This window comes from Elephas maximus, chromosome 18, assembly GCF_024166365.1.
Source record: "Elephas maximus indicus isolate mEleMax1 chromosome 18, mEleMax1 primary haplotype, whole genome shotgun sequence".
NCBI classification, from domain to species: domain Eukaryota; kingdom Metazoa; phylum Chordata; class Mammalia; order Proboscidea; family Elephantidae; genus Elephas; species Elephas maximus.
The window spans coordinates 47,569,371-47,594,159 of record NC_064836.1 but is presented as its reverse complement, the minus strand read 5'-3'; the positions used below and the strand labels follow the sequence as shown (position 1 = coordinate 47,594,159).

General features: G+C 36.3%; 1 protein-coding gene across 1 annotated transcript in view; it reads right to left on the bottom strand.

The window, feature by feature from the left end:
• Nucleotides 1-2,218: 2,218 nt before the first annotated feature.
• Nucleotides 2,219-24,789, bottom strand: part of LIPI (lipase I) — a 65,422-nt gene continuing 42,851 nt past the window's right edge. The window contains exons 8-10 of the mRNA XM_049857859.1: nucleotides 20,654-20,765; nucleotides 15,851-16,027; nucleotides 2,219-2,306 (exon numbers count right to left, since the gene is read on the bottom strand). Of these exons, the coding sequence (XP_049713816.1) occupies nucleotides 2,219-2,306; nucleotides 15,851-16,027; nucleotides 20,654-20,765 (377 nt within the window). The remainder of the gene's footprint in view (nucleotides 2,307-15,850; nucleotides 16,028-20,653; nucleotides 20,766-24,789) is intronic.

The window sequence follows — 24,789 nt, the reverse complement described above, 5'->3', positions numbered from 1 at the left end:
ATGGCTATTCGTTCTTTTTGTTGTTCCAGATAATTGCTATAGAATAGCTGTGATAAATTACAGTCCTCTGAAAGAAAAAAAAAAACCCCAAACCCATTGCTGTCAAGTTGATTCCAACTCATAGCAACCCTATAGGACAAAGTAGAACTGCCCCATAGGGTTTCCCAGGATTCGAACTGGCGGATTTGAACTGCCGAACTTTTGGTTAGCAGTCTGAGCTCTTAACCACTGTGCCAAGATTTCATTTTCCCCCTCTTTACTTCTAATTTTGGTCTATGATAGCCATAAATTTAGAAAAACTAACAGAACTAAAAATATTAGTTCAGGGTCAAAGGAGATTACCTCCCTCACCACTCTCAAGACAAACACTTGATACTTCCTCTCTGGGCTCCACTGAAAAAGGATGGAAGAAATTAGGAAGATACTGGAGAGGATATTGTAATATGGGAAGCTATAAACATTTTGTCAGTTGACGTCGTTGAGTTATCCTTGGAAAGTCGTATTGCCTGTGCCAAGAAAGTTTCCTTATCAGAGTCATACAGTCCTTTAGTATACTGTGAGACAAGTTGGCTGTCCCTTCTCTGGTTACCCAAGGCACTAAGCAATCAGGAATACTGGAGCAAGATTCCTGCCTCTGGTACCATACACATGGTGCATTACATTCAGCTTTAAATGTTATTAATGTCACAAACTGAATTTCCAAATCTTATGGTGACATCTGGCAAACCAATGGTAAGTACTGGAAGAGTGAAATTACATGAAGGTTTCTGTTTTTGTTTAGCATGTGGGGAGTTTGTTAGCAGATGTCTAACCAGCAGAGAGTAAAGAAAGGTGGTTCTGTGGATTGGAGTCATAGCCTGAGGGGTAAAGGGCTGTAGCAGAAACAGGAGGAGCTATTCCCAAGAAGGACTCTGTGGGACAATAAAGGTTCAGGCAGCAATCCTTAAATCCCTAGGCACAAAGCGAAGAGCTTTCTTCTTGTTTCTGCCTGGAGCACTCATCTAAGGGCTTTTAGATCGCAATGTTTTCAACATAGGCTACAACAGTGGCCTCAAGTCACCTTCGAGTGACGTATTAGACAAAAGACATAATTGTGAGGGTCATGGCAGGAAATCAGAGCATACAGAATGACTGTAGTGACAGGCTGGTTTAGAAACACACACAAAACAAACCTTAGAAACTTCCAGGTATAACTGAGAAACCTCAAGCCCAGGAATACTTGGACTGAACAGGTAAGTGGGAGAAAGCCAAGGATATTTTAGACAGTTATTTCGATCTGATCATTTGTAAATATAACTAATAACAGCTAACATATACTGTGATGAACTCTGGAGAAACACGTTAACAGAATCTAACAAGATTCACCCTAGAGCCAAACATTGTGGGTTTCTGTTATCCTTGGTAAGTCAGTGAGAAACTCTTTGAGTTTCCTCACCAGTGGAGATAATAATGCCTATCTCAAAAACTTTTCGGAAGGATTAAGTAGGTTAGAGTGTACAGGTATTTTAACCGTGCCAGGCATACAATGATGTCTATAAATGTTGTTATTGTTGCTAGCTTTTTTTATTTAGTTCCAAATCACAGAGACCCCATGTACAATAAAACTAAACAATTCCCGGTCTTGCGCTATCCTCACAGGAGTGTTAGCTATTGCTATTTTTAGTACTATCACTCTGCCCAGACGTTATTCAAAGAGCTTTACTGAAATCAATCTTAACAAAATCTCTTTAGGCAACTGTGACATGGGGAAGTAAATTTGTTTACCCAGAACCAGTCATTAGTAAGTGGCGGGGCCAGGATTTGACCTTAAGCATCATGTACCCTTAGGTTCTCAAGCTCCATAGAAACAAAGCGTTCGTTTACGAAGCACTTATAAAAATACCAAGATACTGAAACAGAAGGTGTATAAAAGGCAACTGACATTGGTATTTTGGTCTATGAAGTTTACATTAATCCAAGTGATTTCTCCAAATGACAAATTTACAATTAAAAAAAAAAGTAAAAATATAAACAGCTTTTAAAGTATATTCAGAATGGTTTACCCTATACATTTTTATTTTCTATATTCTCCTAAAATTGTATTCAAGAAGTAGAAACACCTAAATCCCAGAGTTAATGATGCATTCTAAAAGAAAGAACGACTGCATTGTTCCCTTTACAAATCCTTTAATTCACAAACAAATCCAGTTCTCTCATTTGATGGAAGGAAGCATTTTAGTTACATTTCCTTTGATGTACATGTGCCTAGATTGAAAATTACTTCTTCACTTTCTTTAAGTACAAAATTATACCTGCAAAGCGGTGCTCTGTGAAGGAGAAAAAGAAAGAGAAAAATAACTATTAGTAAAACAGGAAAATGTATTTCATTCTCGTATAGGCCACGCCTGTGTCTAGCTAGTTCTCCACAGGCAGGGAGTCGGAACAAACCTCTAGGATTGTTTCAAGTCGGTCTTATTTTGCTGTGTAGTTTTTTAGTAATGATGTAGACTCAATGCTTCTGAGAAACAAAAAATGTTGTGCTTCACCTTGCTTCACTGGAACACTTACGTCATATGGGAGATACAGTTTAATATTGAAAAAGCTGAAACCCGAACTCAACTCTTACTAATCAGATGACTCCTTCTATCTTGATACCCATCATGGAAGACTTGGGGTGAGTTACATGGACAACTTCTGTCAAAGTGATTTACTCAACCTTCTTTTGCTACCTGTTGTTGTTAGGTGCCTTAGAACGGGTTACAACTCTTAGTGACCCTATGTGCAACAGAACAAAACACTGCCCAGCCCTAGGCCATCCTCACAAGTGTGGTTATGCTTGAGCCCATTGTTACAGCCACTGTGTCAGCTCACCTTGTTGAGGGTCTTCCTCTTTGTCTCTGACCCTCTACTTTACCAGGCATGATGTCCCTCTCTAGGAACTGGTCTCTCCTTATAACATGTTCCAAGTACATGAGATGAAGTCTCGCCATCCTTGCTTTTAAGAAGCATTCTGGCTGTACTTCTGGCAGTCCATGGTACATCCACTATTCTTCACCAACACCATAATTCAAACACATTGATAATTCTTTGGTCTTCCTTATTCATTGTCTAGTTTTCACACGCATATGAGGTGATTGAAAATAACATGGTTTGGGTCAGGTGCAACATTTTGCTACGTGATAAAATGGAAATAGGAATGTCTAAAATGATTTATTGGAGCCCTGGTGGTGCAGTGGTTAAAGTGCTCCCCTGCGAACCAAAAGGTTGGTGGTTCAAACACACTAGCCACTCTGCAGGAGAAAATTGTGGCAATTCGCTCCTGTGAAGATTTAAAGCCTTGGCAATCCTGTCCTATAGCATTGGTATGAATAGGAACCAACCCAATGGCATCAGGTTTCAAATGTTTTACACCTTGAAGAGATTGTGTACTTAGTATTTGAAGATTTCTGAGAAGTCAAGTCACTTGGGTGAATTAGACATCTTGTTTATTGTAACTATTTATTTATCTCCCTATTAAGGTCTGGAAAGGAACCCTGGTGTTGCAATGGTTATGCTCTGGGCTGCTAACCAAAAGGTAAGCGGTTCAAACCCACCAGTCATTCTGCGAAGGAAAAGACCTGACGATCTGCTCCAGTAAAGACTGCAGCCTAGGAAACCCCATGGGCAGACTGACAGGGAAAGGAGCAAAAGGGAAAAATGGTAGTAACACATGGACATTTTCTGTCAGTAATAGTAATTTAGTTTAAAAAAAAATTGCACAGGCTATCAGCTCACCCCTTTATTTGACATATGCATTGCTCTAGTCCAACAGATACATTGTTCCCAGTCTACTTATGGCTCTGTTAAGAATAAATTGAACAAGTTTTTAAAATATTCCGCAGCATTTCTATTTTTTTTTCAGCTGTGGTACTTGCCATCCATTAGTCCTTTGGACTAATCTTTCCCTTGTCAACAGCATTTCTAGATTAAAATCATTCAATTTCTAAATGAATCAATTTTCTATATCTGCTAATGTGTTTAAAATTAACAAAATACAGACATTTATTTTTTTCATCATAAGAGCTGGTAGAGGTCACTACAGAATATTTCCTTCGAAATTACGCACAGCTAGGAATTTTAATTACACTATGGCGGTAAACATAGTGCTTAAATCTTAATGGAATTTCTGTAAGTTGGCAAAAGTTTTTTTTTTTTAATCAGAGATCAGAATTTGTATACCTATTTTTAGAATTCCAGAACTCAACTGTGCTCGCGAGGAGCCTGTACATAGATCCAAGGCAATCTTTCAGACAGAACAAGGGGATACCGCACGGTTTAAAGTCAAGAAAGGTGTGCATCAGGGTTGTATCCTTTCTCTATACCTATTCAATCTGTATGCTGAGCAAATAATCCAACAAGCTGGACTATATAAAGAAGAATGTGGCATCAGGTTTGGAGGAAGACTCGTTAACAACCTGCAATATGCAGATGACACAACCTTGCTTGCTGAAACTGAAGAGGACTTGAAGCATTTACTGATGAAGGTCTAAGACTACAGCCTTCAGTGTGGATTACACCTCAACATAAAGAAAACAAAAAGCCTTACAACTGGACCAATAAACAACCTCATGAAAAACGAAAAAAGGTTGACGTTGTCAAGAATTTCATTTTACTTGGATCCACGGTCAGCACCCATGAAAGCAGCAGTCAAGAAATCAAATGACGCATTGCTTTGGGCAAATCTGCTGCAAAAAGACCTCTTTAAAGTATTAAGAAGCAAAGATGTCTCTTTGAAGACTAAGATGCGCCTGACCCAAGCCACGGTGTTTTCAATCATCACATATGCATGTGAAAGCTGGACAATGAATAAGGAAAACCAAAGAAGAATTGACACCTTTGAATTATGGTGTTGGTGAAGAATATTGAACATACCACGAACTGCCAAAAGAATGAACAAATCTGTCTTGTAAGAAGTATAGCCAGAATGCTCTTTAGAAGCAAGGATGGCGAGACTACGTCTCAAATACTTTGGACATGTTATCAGGAGGGATCAGTCTCAGGAGAAGGACACCATGCCTGGTAAGAGGGTCAGCAAAAAAGAGAAAAATCCTCAACGAGATGGACTGACACTGTGACTGTAACAATGGGCTCAAGCATAACAATGATTGTGGGAATGACATAGGACCAAGCGGTGTTTCGTTCTGTTGTACATAGGGTCGCTATGAGTCGGAACTGACTCAATGGCACCTAATAACAACAATATCTTTAGAATAACTACATATAATTTAAGAATATCAGACATCAGCATTTCTCCAATACTAAGAAGTAAGTGGAGGAAAGGCTGTAGCATTCCTCAAATAAATGCATATATACTTGTTTTGATTCTCTATTTACCCTTCTATGACATCCTTGTTCACTGACTGTGCCTTCAATGCTTTTGATCTACCTGATCGATCCTATTTTTACAGTGTTATAGTGTCTTAGAAGGCCAGTGTGTCATTAGGCTTCTTAGTAGATAAATTACCTTAACCTTCAAGTGTCCTGTGCTCATATTTGTAATTTATTATCCATGTAAGTGTGTTATGTTTCTTTTCTACAATAGAATAAAAGCCCTTGATTCTATTACCACTGAAATAATTTCAATCAGTTTTTGTTGTTGTTGTTGTTGTTAGATGTCCTGGAGTCAGTTCCCACTCATAGCGATCCTATGTACAACAGAACGAAACATTGCCTGGTCCTGTGCCACCCTCACAATCGTTATGCTTGAGCCCATTGTTATAGCCACTGTGCCAGTCCATGTTGTTGAGGGTCTTCCTCTTTTTTCCTGACCCTCTGCTTTACCAAGCATGACGTCCTTCTCCAAGTACTGGTCCCTCCTGGTAACATATCAAAAGTCTGTGATGTGAAGTCTCATCATCCTTGCTTCCATGGAGCACTCTGGTTATACCTCTTCCAAGACAGATTTGTTTGTTCTTCTGGCAGTCCACAGTACGTTCAACATTCTTTGCCAACATCATAATTCAATCAGTAATATAGTACATGCATCGATAGTTTTTCTTATTTATTTCACATTTTTCAAAACCTGCAAGCATTATAAAACAGCTAAGCAGGTTCAAAAGGGCTACCAATCTTAAATTTCACTAAAACACATGACGATAATTATTTTTCTTTCTTTTACTTTGTGAAAAGCCCTCTAGTTCCACTGCTATGACTCTAAAGTGGACGTCTTTGTATTCTATGTTATCAGTAGTCTCTTCTTGTTGGGCCATAAAAAAAAAATCAAATTTTTAAACACTACACTTTTGAACTGTCTTCAGAAGAAAAATGTTATCTGTTTATTTTTATCTTCAAAAATGGAATATTGCATTTTAATGCTCTGCTTATTGCAAATTAGCAAAAAGGAATACATTCCATTGACAAAGTATGCATTGAATAAAAAATAATAGACAAAATCCAGTAATAAAATCTCTTTAAAATTCAAATATAATCAAAATTTTGATTTACATTTTAACTCATGTGTTATACCAAATTATGAGTGATACATGTGCTTCCTTATTTGAAAAATAAAAATTACTTTGTGCTCTCCAAGGCATTTGCACAACTTATATCACCACATCTATGCAAGTAGCATTCTTTGAAAAGGTTACATAGAGCAAGGTTCACTTCTGCCCCCCCAAAAAGTAACAAGTATTAGATTTACCCTCCTACCTGGAAAAAAGAAATAAATAAAATAAATGAAAAAAAATAGTCTGCAAGACACTTGACATCAGGTATTGAATGATGGTGAACACAGAGATGGGAAACAAACTTGGTGAGCCCTATAATTGCCCAACTTTATTATCATTATCCATTTTCAGATTTTGCCATCACCCTTAACAAAAGCTCAGTGTCACATAAGCAATGAGCCCCCCCTTTTGCCATCCCTACCACCTGCCCCTGATAACCAGTAGTAAACTTTGGTTTCTATTCACTTGCCTAGTCTAGATATTTTGTATAAATAGGATCAGATACTTTTTGTCCTTTTGTGACTGATTTATTTCACTCATCATTATGTTTTCATGGCACATCCATATTGGAGCCTGTATCAAGACTTCGTTTCCCATTATGGCTGAGCAATATTCGGCTGGATGTATGGACCACATTTTGTTTATCCCTTCCTTCCTTGATGGGCATTTACTTTCTTTTCACATTTTGGCTATTGTGAACAGTGTTGCAATGAACAATGGTATATAATTTTCGGGGGGCAGTCCTGCTTTCAGTCCGTTTGGTTATATACCCAAGAATGAAATTGCTGTATTACATGGTAATCCTATGTTTAACTCTTTGAGGAACCACCAAACTGTCTTCCAAAGAAGCTGTACCATTTTACAATCCCACCAACAATGGATTAGTGTTCCAATTTCTCCACATCCTGGTGAACACCTGTTGTTTTCCATTTTTTTAATCACAGCCATCTTAGTGTGGGTGAAGTGACATCTCGTTTGGATTTTTATTTACGTTTCCCTAAGGAAACCCTGGTGGCTAGTGGTTAAGGGCTACGGCTGCTACCCAAAACTTCGGCAGTTGGAATCCACCAGGCAGTCCTTGGAAACTCTGCAGGGCAGTTCCACTCTGTCCTATAGGGTTACTACGAGTCGGAATCGACTCGGTGGCAATGGTTTTGTTTTCCTTTGTTTGTTTAATAGCTAATGACACTGAGCATCTTCTCATGTGTTTGCTAGCCATTTGTATTTCTTCTTTGGTGAAATGTCTATCAAAGTTCTTTGCTCATTTTTTGATTGGGTTGTTCAACTGTTGTTAAGTTGTAGGAGTTCTTTAGATATTTTGGATGTTAAACTTTTATTAGATATATGGTTCCCCAAATTCTTCTCCTAATTTATAAGTTATTTCTTTACTTTGTTAATAAAGTCTTTTAATGAACTTTTTAAAAAAAATTTTTATGTAGTCCCATTTATTTATTTTGTCTTTTTTTTTTTATGCATGTTTTTGGTGTTGTATCTAAGAATATATTGTTAAAAGCTAATGTTTTCTTCTAAGACTTTTATAATTTTAGTTCTTAAATTTAGATGTTCAATTCATTTTCAGATAGTTTTTAAAAATGGTTTGAGATACGAGTCCAGGTTCATTCTTTTGTTTGTGGGAATCCAGGTGCCCTACCATCTTTTATCACATAAAAAATAAAATGATGTTATTTCTTAGGTTTTGCTCTGTAGCATATCTAAATAACTTCACCCTATTTCTTACTTAAGGAGCCCTGATGGCACAGCAGCTAAACCCTTGGCTGCTAACCTATTCCTTCCCATTGGATGGGCTCATTTTTGAAAAGTACTTTTAGTCCAACCGTACTTAAAAATTCATCCCAGGTTACCTTCCTCATGGAGATCCTCCTCAGCCTTTAAGTTGTAAAGGCCTCCTCTACTGGAAATGCCTGAAGGAGAGCTATGTTTAGTTTCTGTCACAGTTTGTATAGAGAGATAATTAGTCGCTCAGTGCTTACAGAGTTTGATGTGGACCATAAGGCATCACATTTTTATAGCTCACACTCCCAATGATTTGGCAGTGATAATTTTCATTAATTTCACATTATCTGTATGGGCAGATCTAAATAGGCAAAGCAACTAGATTGTTAAACCAATTATCTAGGTAAATAAGCTTAAAGCATACATTTTATGTAGGCATCTGTTAGAACCCGAAGCCAGTTATGGTAAGGACTTTGCTAAATATCCAAAAAACTTACATTAGGGTTTTTTTTTTCCCTTGACTAGAAATAAAGGCATCCACATTTTATAACTGTAGTAGTTTTCATAGTCTACCCACTGTTTAGATTTCACATAAAAAATAAAATTATGCAATTTCTTATGTTTTGCTCTGTAGAATACCTCAAAAACTTCACCCTATTTCTTACCTAAGGAGCCCTGGTGGCGCTATGGCTAAGCCCTCAGCTGGTAACCTAAAGGTCAGTGTTTCGAATTCACCAGAGACTCCATGGGAGAAAAGACCTGGTGATTTTCTCCCGTGAGGATTACAGCCTTGGAAACCCTATTGGACAGTTTTACTCTGTTTTATAGAGTTGCTATGAGTCATAAGCGACTTGATGTCATACACAACATTAGCAACTCGATGTCATACACAACATTTCTTACTTAAGCTATGAATAAGCTGTATGTAACATTAGTCTATGGAGAGGACATAATTAGGATAGTGAGTTAAATATAACAACCAACGCCATTGGTTTGTTTTTCCCTTTTCCTTCCCCCTATATTAAATGACATAAAAAGGAAAATGTCTGGAGGAAGTAATGACTGTCTGTCAGGAGGCTCCCCAACATTCTGGATCAAAGAATGAACAACATCTGGTGAGGTGGGAAATCTGAAAATATTCTCCTTGCTTAACATCCCTTATATCAATATATAACAAGAAAATTACTTAAAATGCAGATAAATATTCATGCATACATATTCACTGCGATACTCTTTATGATAACCAGACACTGGGGGAAAGCTAGGTGTGTAATAATAGAGCAATAATTAAGTTAAATATTTCACAGGCCACTTTATTGCACGTAGAGATTATATAATGCAGCCATTAACTTACAGTTAGAAATTTAAAAAAGAAAAAAATGCTTATAATCAGGACCTGGGTGTTGCACAGCTCCAGGTAGATTACATACACATTGTTATCTATGTGTGATGTGACCCTTGGAGCTATTACAATGCATAGTTGGCCTGGCTATACACAGAGACTCTGCTTATACTACAGTGTTTATAGTTAAATGCATGATTCAATTGTAACACATGTGATTATAAGTAAGTGCTACAAAATATTAACAGTTGCTTTTTTTAATTGTAGGGTTATATATGAATTAAACTTTCCAAATGTTCAACAATGGGAATGTCTGACTATATTAATTAGTGAGTGAATGTTTGTTCCTGTAAAAATAACAGCAACTAAAAAAAAAAAACAACAAATTAAAATTCCCAAGATCATAGATATTGGACTAAAGAAGATTTGCTTTGGAATCACTGCAAAGGCACTTTTTAGCTGAATAATCTTACTCATGTTATTTACCACCCCGTGTTTGTTTCTGTACAATGAGAAGAGAAAATAGCTACCTCATAGAGTTATTGCAAGGACTGCAAAAATAGTGCCTGGAATGTAGTAGATGCTAAACAAATTTGATTATTCATGTAGAAAGCAATTCACCAATATAAAAATTCTCAGTGTTCTTACCTTAATGCCCAAGTGTTCAAAGTCATAAAGGCATATACCCCTGGTTTATCATTTGGATCATCCAAAGCATATATCTTGTAAAAAATTTAAATTTTTTTTCTTTATGTACTAGTGTCCTGAGAATATTAAATCGAGTTGGGGGCAAAGAACTCAAAAGATAAATTTCATCTTATAAGATGGAATTGTAATCAATACAAATTCCTTTTTCTAAACTTATTAGTCAACTCTGCTCAGAGTGTTATGTTCTAAATGACCCTCATGGGTGAGCATACTGATCACTGCAGTTTTTAGAGTGGGGAGTGTGATAGAAGAAGTGGGTGAGGAGTTTGGAAAAGAAGTTTAGAAAGTAGTGATGAATGAAATGTTTGCAAGAAGACAGGAGTATTTACATGGTTAAGAATGGAACTTGTAGTTTCACAGAAGTATTATACGTAAAGCATTTTATTGATGAATTATTTCAGCAACATGGCTGAATCCATTTCACATAATTACTGACTTGGTCAATCTGTTGCTTGAGCTTTGTATTTATAAATAAAAGGTAGAGTAAGGAAAGTTAAATGGGAGGCCAGTAAGGAAAGGGAAGAAGAATGGGAAGGATATGAAATGAGCATCTAGCACAAGTCAAATATATACTTTATATACATATTTTGCACTGAAAAAATATGGAGCAAATTATAAGACAAATAGAGAAAGAAAAGCAGGCATTTTATGAACAAAAAGGATTGATTGTAAAATACATTTATACATATTTGTAATGTACTTTTTTCAAAATTTGTTGAGATTTTTATTGATTATTGGGTATTTATGTAATTACTATAATTATGTCTCACAGCATAGAGGAAATATATGTGCTGTCATTTTCATAATTACAACCTGGAAATTCTTGATTACACTATGCAATTATACAATTACTACCTAGACTTATGTCACAAAAACTTTTAGGCAAATTAAAAAGAGAATCACTTACTGTAAATATCAAACATTTAAAAAAAATTCCATGTAACATAAAGTAACTACAGAAAAAATTACTTAAAACATTTTCAGAAATAAAATATAAATTAAAAATCTTGTCTTAATATAATTAAAATATTGAATTTTTAAAATATCTTGGCATGATAACTTTTTTGCTCAGTAATGACTAATGGTGTATAGAAGAAAAGCTCATTTCTGATCATCCTAAAACCACTCCATTCTTCTTATACGAAGAAACATAGCTTTCACTATAATCAGAAACACACACACGCTACCCACACTATTGACACTCTTTGTTGTTCCTGATCTGTATTGGCTCTCAATGTTACACTGGACCTGGATAACTTCATTTCAGGGCCCCCCCCGCCCGCCCGCCGAAAAAAAAAAAAAATGGATAGTAGATAGTGAGGGTGGAGGACAAATTTCAGGATGGATGAACAAACATTGTAAATGCAAAGTAGTTTTGCAAAAACTGTTATTTTTAAACACCTTTCAGAGTTCTGGGGTACCAATCCCCACCTTCTGCCAAAGTATTTTTGGCCTTTTAGTCATGCAGTTTAAAAGACAATGAAATGCTGAAGATTTCAGCACAAATAATATAACTGTAAATTGGTTTTCTGAGGTAATTCTCTAAATTAAAGACAGCTTTTTAGCTGTTCTGAACCATATACTTGCCACATTAAATTTAAGCATCATGTACAATATTTTCAAAAGGATCTTGAAACTATTGAACTAAATGCAATACTAAATACTCAGAGAAGTTTACATGAAGTAAGTAGGAGAAAGCTACAAAGTTTTAAATGTAAATAATTAATTTAAAAAAAAAAGCAATAAATCTAAATAATTTACACATAAGCCCTCTATCATACCTTGGAATAAATTATTTGAGAAGATACTTCAGTGTTCAAGCCTACATTGTATTACCAGGCAAAATTTACATTACAGTCATGTAGAACAATAAGTATAACTATGGGAAAAACATTGTCTGCTATAATGCCAGAAGATGAGCCCCTCAGGTCGGAACGTACTCAGAATACGACTGGAGAAGGGCTTCCTCCACAAAGTGGAGTCGACCTTAATGTTGCAGATGGAGTAAAGCTCTCGGGGCCTTCATTTGCTGATGTGGCATGACTCAAAATGAGAACAGCTGCAAACATCCATTAATGATAGGAACATGGAATGCATGAAGTTTGAATCTAGGAAAGTTGGAAGTCATCAAAAATGAAATAGAATGCATAAAAATTAATATCCTAGGCATTAGTGAGCTGAAAGGGACTGGTATGAGTCATTATGAATCAGACAATTACATGGTCTACTATGCCAGGAATGATAAATTGAAGAGGAATGGTATCACATTCATTGTCAAAATGAGTATTTCAAGATCAACCCTGAAGTGCAGTGCTGTCAGTGATAGAATAATATTCATACAACTATTATTCAAATTTATGCACAAACCGGTAATGCCAAATATGAAGAAATTAAATATTTTTTATGAGCTTCTGCAGTATGAAATTGATCAAACATGCAATCAAAATGCATCGATAATTACTGCTGATTGGAATGCAAAGGCTGGAAACAAAGAAGAAGGATCAGTAGTTGGAAAATATGGTCTTGGTGACAGAAACGAGATCACATGATGGAATTTTGCAAGACCAATGACTTATTCCTTGGAAATACCTTTTTTCAACAATGTAAATGGCAACTATACACATAGACATTGCCAGATGGAATAGACAGGAATCACACTGACTATATCTTCTAGAAAGAGACAATGGAGAAGCTCAATATCATCAGTCAGAACAAGGCCAGGGGCCAAAAGCAGAACAAACCATCCATTGCTAATATGCAAGTTCAAGTGGAAGCTGAAGAAAATTTTAAAAAGCCTACGAGAGCCAAGTACAACCTTGAGTACAGCCCACCTGAATTTAGGGACCATCCCAAGAGTAGATTTGACACATCAAATGCTAAGGACTGAAGGCCAGACAAGTTGTGGGATGACATCAAGGATGTCATACATGAAGAAAGCAAAAGTTCATTAAAGACAGGAAAGAAAGAAAAGACCAAAATGGATGTCAGAATGGTCTCTGAAACTTGTACTTGAATGAAGAGTAGCTAAAGTGAATGAAAGAAATGATGAAGTAAAAGAGCTGAACAGAAGGTTTCTAAAGGCGGCATGAGAAGACAAAGTAAACTATTACAATGAAATGTGCAAAGATCTGAAGTTAGAAAACCTAAAGGCAAGAACGTGCTCAGCATTTCTCAAGCTGAAAGAACTGAAGAAACCATTCAAGTCTCGAGTTGCTATACTGAAGGATTCTATAGGCAAAATATTGAATAAAGCAGGGAGCCTCAAAAGAAGATAGAAGGAATGCACAGAATCACTATCAAAAACAACAGGTCAATGTTCAACCATCTGAAGAGGTAGCAAATGGTCAAGAACTGTTGGTAATGAAAGAAGAAATCCAAGCTGCACTGAAGGCACTGGCGAAAAATAAGGCTTTAGGAATTGACAGAATACCAATTGAGATGTTTCAACAAATGGCTGAAACTCTGGAAGTGCTCACTTGTCTATGCCAAGAAATTTGGAAGACACCTACCTGGCAAACTGACTGGAAGAGATCCATATTTGCACCCATTCCAAAGAAAGGTGATCCAATAGTAAGTAGAAATTATCAAAAAAAATCATTAATGTCACACGTAAGTAAAATTTTGTTGCAAATAATTAAAACATGGTTGCAGCAGTACATCAACAGGGAACTTCCAGAAATTCAAGCAGCGTTCAGAAAAGGGAACAAGGGATATCACTGCTGATGTCAGATGAATCTTGGCTAAAAGCAAAGAATGCCAGAAAGATGTTTACCTTTGGTTTGACTATGCAAAGGCATTCAGCTTTGTGGAACATAACAAATTATGGATAACATTGCAAAGAATGGAAATTCCAGGACACTTAATTGTGCTCATGCAGAACCTGTACATGGACCAAGAGGCAGTCATTCCAACAGAACTAGGGGATAGAGCATGGTTTAAAATCAGGAAAGGTGTGCATCAGGGTTGTATCCTTTCCCCATGCTTATTCAATCTGTATGCTGAGCAAATCATCCGAGAAACTGGACTATATGAAGAAGAACTCAGCATCAGGATAGGAGGAAGACTCATTAACAACCTGTGATATGCAGATGACACAACCTTGTTTGTTGAAAGCTAAGAAAACTTAAAGCACTTACTGATGAAGATCAAAGACTACAGCTTTCAATATGGATTACACTGTAACATAAAACAAAAATCCTCACTGGGCCAATAAACAACATCATGATAAATGGAGAAAATATTCAAGTGGTCAAGAATTTGGTTTTAATTGGATCTACGATCAATGCCCAAGGAAACAGCAGTCAAGAACTGAAATGACATGTTACATTAGGCAAATCTGCTGCAGAAGACCTCTTTAAAGGGTTAAAAAGCAAAGACACCACTTAGAGGACTAAGGCATGCCTGACCCAAACCATGATATTTTCAATCACCTCACATGCATGTGAAAACTGGACAACGAATAAGGAAGACCGAAGAAGAATTTACGCCTTTGAGTTATGGTGTTGATGAAGAATATTGAATATACCTTGGACTGCCAGAAGACTGAACAAGTTTGTCTTGGAAGAAATATGGCCAGCGTGCTGCTTGGAAGCTAGGATGGTGAGACTTCAAGTACTTTGGACATGCTATCAGGAGGGACCAGTCCCTGGAGAAGGACATGGTGCTTGATAGGTTTCTAGTTTCTGGCTGAGAATTACATTGTGTGCCTCTTCTAGACTGAGGAGAAAATAATCTGTCCCTCTTTACAGTTACAGTACCGAGGAAAAGACTTTTTTCCTTGACAAAATGAATCCCTGAAACCTAAATGCAAAAAGCAGAGGGAATAAAACTACATCATCTAGACTTCGCTGTTCCTACCTTCCTTCCTTCTGTTCAAAGAGAGATACTATTGGGGAAACAAGGGGAATACGATGGTAAACAACCCTGGCCTGGCCTCATTAGAACCTATCTTTTGGACAACTATAGGTACAATTTCCATATTTATGTTTAGTGGAGACTTAGGAACTTTAAGTAATAGATATAGAGATTGGTTGGAGATTGAAAATCGTCACATCTGTAGTCCTTCTAGACATGACTCTCCTCTCTCTCACTGATAGTTTGGTAGGTGACATTGCTTCTATTTCTGTTGAAATGCCCATCTATTTGGTATTTTCATGAGTATCTCAAGGAAGGGCCAAGGACAATAAAATTACCCCTATATATTTGTTGACATCTTCTTTACTTATTGAGCTTTGAATGACTACATATGACCATAACAAGAGTTAGATACTTAAAAGAAATTTCCCAACTTTTCTCTGTTGGTATATACCTTGTCTAAATGCATATTCTTATCATTATCATTTATTATTTTTATTCTGTGGTAAATTATTATTTACTATGTCTGAGATTTATAGAAATGCAACTGACAAATCAAATATATAAATATGGGAAGGTGGAATACTTTTTGTAAGTTTCTGATATTCTAATATTTATGTAATAAATATTCTAAAATGTGCAATAAATAGATATTGCATTAAACGAGAAGAACTTAAACCATTCTTTAGCAAGCCAACATTTTCAAGTTTGAAAGAAAGCACTTAAAACCACAATTTTGTTTCCTTACCTTTCTGGGTATGTAAGTGATTTTAACATGAGACGCTGAATCCTGTATTCACACGCGGGACACTGCAGATTCGAGCTCTGAAAATATGTCAAACTAATGCTTGAAATATTTGCAACGTTGTTATAAAACTGAGCAAGAATCTTAACTTCTTGACCATTAGAAAGTGATTCACTCTCTCTAAACAGAAAATATGATATATTAAACATATTAAAATTAGAAAACATAATTTTAATTTGAAAATCAGCATACTCTTAATGCATAATAAACAGAGAAACCAATCACATGCGGGGAAGGCCTGTCCATTACAAAATTCATTAAAATATTTTAAAGCAAAATAGTAATAATATATGCATTTTTATGTTGAAATACTTTGGGAATGCTTTTTGGGAAAAATATTTGAGGCATCTTGCCTTCCAGACTAGATGATTATACATTTGCCTAAGGTTAGAGAAGTGCCCTTGTGCTTCTTTTTTAGATTAAAAAACTAGCATAGTTCCTTGCATAGACTAGGCACTCAAATAATGGTTATTTTTGTTCTGTACCACTTTATCAAATATTTGTGTCCTAAAACATAACTTACAAAACCTTCAAATTCAAAAGAAAAGATAAAGGTAATATTTAATAAGTGTAATTTCTTGAGCAGGTCAAGCTTCACATACTTGACCTCATTTAATTATCTCAACAATAGTAGTGGATACTATTAATGCTGCCATTTTACAAATGGGAAAACTGAGGATTACAGCATGCAAGAGCCCTTCCCAAGGTTATACAGCTAGAGAATGCAGAGCTAGAATGTAAACTCAGCTTGGTCAACACCTTCACCACTTTGCTTCATTCCCCATCCCTAAACCCTGGTGGCGTAGTGGTTAAGAGGTACAGCTGCTAACCAAAAATTCAGCATTTCAAATCCACCAGGCTCTCCTTGGAAACCCTATGGGGCAGTTCAACTTTGTCTGCTATGTGTCAGAATTGATTCGACGGCAACAAGTATGGGTACGGTATGTAAGGGCCAGAAATGTGGGGCCTGGAAGTCAGTACAGCCAACTTGGGCCTGCTTGACTCAAATGCAAAACTTCTACCTACTACCTACTCACCATATTTCCTTTCACTAGATGAAACTAAGGGAGAAGCACAGTCAAAAAAAAAAAAAAAAGGCAAAGACAAAAATAAAAAATCAGTTGAAATAATTTTCTATTTTGAATAACAACAACAACCTGCTTGAGCAAAGATGACAATCACAAGCACATACCATACACACACATACACAAACACATGTACTTGGACCACTTGAAGAGCAACTCATGGTGCACCCAGCAACCCTGTAACCCCATGTATGTCCTAGATCTGCTCTCTCTTTGATTTCTCTCAGCTTTTGTGGGGAGCTAGGCCCAACGACTGTTATCACGCCTCTGAAAGTCCATCTTCTGTGTATGTGCACAGGAGCTTCCATAAGAAGGAGGAGGAGGAATAAGAGGGGCTGAGGAGGGGGATGAACGATTATAAACCAAATGGTAAGTGTGGATGGATATGCCTGGATGGCATAATTACACATGGTTCCCATTTTTTACCATAATGTTATACATTTTCTAAAGTAAGCAAACTTTGTTTCTGTTTTCAAAAGGGAAATAAGTTTATTTAAAACTTCCTGACTCCCCTGGCATCTGAAAGATAATTTAAATCCTAAAGTGTGAAAAATTGAGTAGCAAAGACTTATTAACTTCAAAAAAAAAAAAAAAGAAGCCATTAGCCTGGCTTAAATGGACAGATTATTTACAGTGTGTAAATGTTCCCATATCTTTTTTTCCATGAGAAGTGTGCTAATTCACATTTTTTAATAATATGCAAAGATATTTCAGGATGTTTCACAGAGAACAGAATGTTTGTAAAGTGAGTCAAGACTCATGGTTTCTTCGCCACCTGCACAGGTTTGTAATTCCTGCTCTAGGAGTGGAGTCTGGGTGCCATTCCTCAATTCAGGCCCTTCCCTATCCCCATGTCTCCTTGTTCCCTGACTGTCCCTGACCGATACTCTGCATCTCCCTCTGTGCTCCCACAGTACCTTAAGTGTTCTTCTACTATAAAACTTAAGAATAAATAACACGATTATATATATATAAATATAATTATATATATATAACCCATTGCCATCAAGTTGATTCTGACCCACAGTGACCCTAGAGGATAGAGTGGAATTCCCCCATGACTTTCCAAGGCTGTAATCTTGCAAACTTAATGGAAGCAGACTGCCACGTCTTTTTCCATGGAGCCACTGGGTGGGTTCAAACTGCCAATCTTTTGGTTAGCAGCCAAGAACTTAACAACTGCACCACCAGGGCTCCTAATTTACATATATATATGTATGTACACCTGTTGCCGTCCAGTCGACTCTGACTCATAGTAGCAACCCTATAGGACTGAGTAGAAGTGGCCCATAGGGTTTCCAAGGAGTGGCTGGTGGATTAGAATTGCCAACCTTTTGGTTAGCAGCCGTGCCTCTTAACCACCGTGCCACCAGAGGTACATACATATGTATATACACACACACATACATACGTATCTCTATGTATTATATACGTATACTACTGTTGTTGTTGTTCAGTGCTGTTGAGTTGATTTCGACTCATAACAACCTCATATGACAGAGTAGAACTGCCCCACAGGATTTTCTTGGCTGTAATTTTCACAGAAGCAGGTCACCGGGTCTTTCTGCTGCAGAACCATTGGGTGGGTGCGAACTACCAACCTGCTGGTTAGGGACCTAGCACTTAACGGATGCATCACCCGGGCTGGAATAATACTATTTAGTATTATAATAAATCAGTGCTCAAAATTAGATGAAAAGGACTTAAAGTTTCTCTTAATAAAAAGATAAGCCTCGATGAAAGTGAAAAATTTGGATTGCAGTTCTGGTTTGATTTGTTTGAACACCTTCTTAGGGTGACTAAAGGGTAGTTGAAAAAACAGAGTCAAAAAAATTTGGTGCTCTCTCATTACCAGTTTCACTCAACTACTAAATTAAATTCTCTGCAATATGTTTAGTAACTTTAAGAAAAATAAATCTATGAAATGCAAATAAAAAAATATGTTTATCTCAAAATTATATAAAAAAAAAATGGGCCTGCCACGTAACCCAAAATATTATTTCTAAAGATGACCATGCACTCCGTGATGAAATGGTCCTTATGATATTTCAGTACAGAGAAAGGTTTTCAATATTTTTGCCAACATGACTTTAATTATTTTCTTTATGGACACCAAGGACTGAAAGATTTATCTGCTAAGCTAACTGCATGTATGATGAGCCAAGGCTACTTTTTATTTTTTAAAGTTGATTCATATTTTAACTAAGGGTTCATAATAATAATGTGAAATTAAATACATCTTTACCATTGTTTGTGATGCTAATGTACAACTAAATAAGTACCCAGAGACTTTTTCCTGGTTCACCGTTAACAGCTGAATAACTATAGGAGCCTGGTGGCACAGTGGTGAAAGCTCTTGGTGGCTAACTAAAGGCTAGTGATTTGAACTCACCAATTGCTCTGCAGGGGAAAGATGTGGCAGTCTGCTTCTATAAAGATTTACAGCCTTGGGAACCCTATCAGTCAGTTCTACTCTGTCCTATAGGGTCGCTATGAGTTGGAACCCACTCTACGGCAACAGGGTTTATATGCTTAGGTACAAGGTCAATCACACATTAGATCTACTCGGCGTAGGTACTGTAACTACCTAAACTGTGACAGCAATAAATGTTGAATATACTGACTGTGCCTCCTGAAATTCCAACGTCATCAGTAATCAGTCAGAACTTAAACCAAATTGTAAGTCCAGTAACAAGAAAGTAAAGTTTATCTTTATTTAATCACCAGACAGATGGTACCTCTGAGCCTTTTGGAAACACTTTCATTATTTAATGAATTTCTAAAAGTATAGCACAAGCTGGAAACCACAATTTTCAGAGTAGTGCGTACTTTTACGTCATTCTTTTGTTTAAGCGAAAACAAATTTTCTAGCTTGAGAATTTATTAAACACACACACGTATATTTAATTAACTCAAACTGAGAATATTCTTTAAGATGATTAGACAACTTTTAAGATATGTATATGCAGATATACATACAGGCACTCATACAAACATACAGAAAGTATTAAATAGAAAATTGAAGGAAAACCTCCTTTTGTCTGGGGGCTTTGTTGCTGCGAATGTTCTCTGAAATACTAAAATTAGGTCCTTCTGTTGTCAGAAGCCACATTTACTCACATCATTGTGAATATGACTTTACCTGAAAATTTGAGAGAATTAAGAGGCAAGGTGGTGGTTTAACAGGGAGAACAATGGAATTACCAAACCCATTGCCATCAAGTCGATTCCAACTCCTAGCGGCCCAACAGGACAGAGTAGAAGTGCTTAGTAGAACTGGTTTCTAAGGAGCAGCTGGTAGATTCAAACTGCCGACCTTTTAGTTAGCAGCCAAGCTCTTAATCACTGCACCACCAGGGCTCCAATGGAATTACAGTCGGTAGGAAAAAAAAAAATTCTCTCTTCTCTTTAACTCTCCTAGTCACTGATTTAGTACCATAAATCTTTTTTTTTTTTCTTTTTTTATATTCAGTATCTTCCTCCATAAAACGAAAGAATTAGAATATAACATCTGAGGTCTTTTCCCTAACATTCTAAGAACCTCTGGATAGAATATTTACACTCTTTGGATTATCTGTTGAAGTGGATGCTCAAGAAAGCAAACATTTAGCTTATGGCAAAAAAAAAAAAAAAAAAAAGAACAAAACTAAATTGTACTTACTTATAAAGCCTTGGGTCTTCAGTCATCCCAAACTCATTCAGTAATTTAAATGTAATATAGCCATCCTTCACTGTTTTATCCAGAACGAGCATATTGAGAACAAAATAGTAGGCTACAAAACACAAATATACAACCCAGTTCACATTGTTTTTACTTTGTTTTGATACCTGTGTAGATACGCAGGCATGGCGCAGGACCGGGCGGTGTTTCATTCTGTGGTGCACAGGTCGCTATGAGTCGGAACTGACTCGACGGCACCTGACAACAACAACATACACGCGTGCAGTGTACACATATGTTACATATGCAAATAATATTGAGAAGCATTCTTTTGGTAAATGGGTAATATATTTTACTTCTTGTTCGTCAATTTTCTATTAGTCTAAAAAAAAAAGGAATGAAGAAGCCTGGCAGTCAGTCACAGACATGGTGAAGAGTTGGCCAAATAGTTACTGAGTACTAATTGATACACGAACCAAAACCTTCAGGATATAGATCAATTAAACAATTTTTTTTTTCAATAGCACATTTAAAGCAAATATGATATGGTTCCTTAATTATCTAATTATTTGTCTTAGATAAATTGCTTGACATATATAATTCCCAACTTCACTGGCTGTTTAGGAATTACTGTGAAGTTAAATAGTCCCATATAGGGTTAGCTCATAACAATTTTTATTTAAAATGTTACTGCTAGAAAATGATAAATTATATCTTTCATGGACAAGGATGCTGAACTCACTCCTATTCTCAATATTGTCAGAGCAATAGAGGAAGTCTGACTATCTGTGAGTTATCCCAAGACCTGTGCACCCCTTTTAAAGACAGTGTAATGTCTGAAATAGTCCTGGGGAAAATCTCTATGCAAAAAATTGTCTCTGCTTGATGTTAATGAAGCTATTAATTAGCCAAGTGTAACACAATGTCTTGTGCCTGATGCTTATTAACCAGTTGCCACTGAGTAAACTCCGACTCATGGTGACACACGTGTTGTTAGAGTAGAACTATGCTCCATAGGATTTTCAATAGCTGATTTTTCATAGCTAGATCACCAGGCACTTCTTTAGAGGAGCCTCTGGATGGACTGGACCCTCCAACTTTTCAGTTAGCAGCCAAGTGTGCTAACTGTTTGCAACACCCAGGGAATCCAATGATCTCAAATAAGGTTATTCATTTATTTTTAGATAATGGATTTTAGATTTGATTTCATCATGGGTAAATAACTTCTGACACAGGAGGTATAAAGGGACACTTCTTACTTTAAAGTTACTGCCTAGGTCTAGACAAAATACTTTGTTTTACCTCACCTTAAATAAGTTAGGATTCAGACTTGCTCAGGTGATTTCTGGCTGTGACACTCTGGGATGTGACAGAATAGCCCCTTACTGCTATGAGTACATAGAAATCCTGAGTGTAATCTTTACATTTTTTTAAAAAAACAAGCTCAAAGAAGAAATGGGAAATATCAGTGGCCAGAAAAGGAAAAGAAATTAAAGTCTGGAAGATAGCAAGGAGTAAGCCCAGATCCCCCAGGGACTTGAGAACTAGATGTAGCAGAAAGATGGAGGCTGACGTGACAACTGCCATGCAGAAACAGGAGCTATGATGCCAAGTGACAGAGGTGAGATGAAAGTCCCTGCACAGAGCCAGGGACCTTAATTCCCTACCTTCTCATTGAAAGAGGAACTATGAAAGCTCAATACATTGGCTGGCTGTGAGTCTTAGGTTAAAAAAAAAAAAAAAATTCCCTGGGACTGAGTAAAACTCCAGGTAACATGGAATCTAAATTTAGCCTAGCCACTTGGTGGACAACTCACAAAAATTTACACAAAAATGCTGCATGAACTTTTTGTGTATAAGGCTTTGGAACAAACTAGATTCAACTTGCTCTGAGGAACAATTTTGAAGAGCTGATTTTTCAGAATTCTCTATATTAAGAGAAAATATTAATCGTTATTTTGAAATAGTACAAATATTTTTCTTTCATTTTTTAATCCAGACTTGGACAGAACTTTGAGCCTGGAAAACAAAAATAAAAAGGAAAAAAATTTAAATAAAACTAGAAGAAAGCTACAGACTACCTGTATGAAAAAAATTATATTAATAATAAAGGTCCGATAAGCGAATATCTTCACAGTGCTGAGTAAAAAAATATTTTCAGCATACAATTCTATACTGAGATAAATCTTCCTTCCATAGTGAGGGAAAGATAAACACTTTTTGGGTGGAAAAAAAAAAAACAGACTGAAAGAGCTGGTAGTAAAAGAAAAAAATCATTAAGGATATATTTCAGGAAAGAAAGAAGGTGAACTCAGAGGAAGGGGTGGAGGGCAAAGAAAAAATACAGAAAAATGAAATTGGAAAACATAAGTAAACATTAGATGTAATGTATATACTTACAATTAATGACCATTAAATAAAATGTGGAACTAAAATATTAGCGATAGGAAACAATAATATTAAAGATAGGAAAAAAGTCATAAGATTCAAAGGCTATATGAGGCAACTTGTTGCTGTGGCAGAATCTGATAAAATGGTCTATGACACAATATACATTTTTGTGTATGAGGCAAAAAAAGATGTCACCAGGAAAATATAGCAGTCTTTAATCATTTATGCTATGCATCTAAAATAACAACCTCAAACACTCTCAAAATACACAAAGCCAAAATGAATAGATTTACAAGGGAAAAATGGCAAATCTTCAATAGAGAAAATTTTAACACATCCCCTCAGAAGCCTTATCGAATAGATAAATAATAACTAAAGTTATTGGATCCAGTTAATAACGATGACTTAATGGACTTACTTAGAATAAAGTACCTAACAGTTGGAAAATACACATTTAGTTTTTCAAGTACAGATCAGTCCTTTCAAGAAAATAGTTATATGTTAAGTTCAAAAATTCCCACAGCTACCAATTAGAATACAGAATATATTTTCCAAGCACAATGTAATAAAAAATGCTAAAGAAATGAAAACATACAAAAATCATAAGACACTAGAATTGATTTAGGATTAAAATATACATAAAGTAATTCCACACAGTCACAGGTTAAACGAGAAAAATCATATGATTATTTCAATAAATAACAAAAATATGGATTTCTATACTTCTAAGAAATTATAAAATATTTAGAATAGATCGACAATCAAGCTTTATACAACAAATTAAAGGAACATCTTCTCTAGTGGAGTGAATCCCCATGATATATATGGAGATCCATAAATTTCTTGAGAATGTTATACCACCATAAACACTGTCAGCTTAGACTGAAAGAGACAGAGGAAGTATGAAATGAAAGAAGGCTGCCAGACCCCCAAATTCTACATTCTATAGGCAAGAACCAGGTTGATAAAACCACTCAGCTGTAAACACATGCTACTTTTCACAAAGAGAGAAAAAAAGGATGACTCTGAGATTTGAGCTGAGAGCCCAGAAAGTAAAGACATGAACCTAGAGGAAAGAGCTACAAGTTGAATAGAATTATTCCCAGACCTTGAATCAAAATAGAGTTACTAGCTGAATTTCAAATTACTGAGAATAAAAACTGAGACTGAGAGTTTCTTCCATTTTCTCCCTTGTCAATGGAAATATCTGTAACCTGTATCCTGTACCTGTCTCAACATTGTATTTTGGGAGCAAGTAACTTGATTCTTGAGTTTTACAGGCCTATAAATAGAGACAAATTATGCCCCAGGTTAGATTATACAGAGCTTCACCCAAATGTGATTTAGATGATTTACATGACGAGATTTGGAACATTTTACTGATGAGATTTTTGACTTTGAGTTGGTGCTCTAATGGGATGAGATTTTGGGGACCTTGGAAAGCGATGGATGTATTTTGCATGGGGGACAGATGTGTATCTTTGGAGACCAGAAGGTGGACTTTGAGAGGCAGAATAATGGTGTCCCTAAGATTTCTGCATCTTTATTCATAGAACCTATGGATATGTTACTTTACATGGCAAAGAAGAATTAAGGTTGGAGATTAATGTAAGTAACCAATTGACCTTAACATAGAGAGATTATCTTGGATTATCTGGGTGGGCCCAATGTAATTACAAGGATCTTAAAAAATGGAAGAGAGAGGCAGAAGAAGAGTCATAGAAAGATATCTGATGACAGCAGCA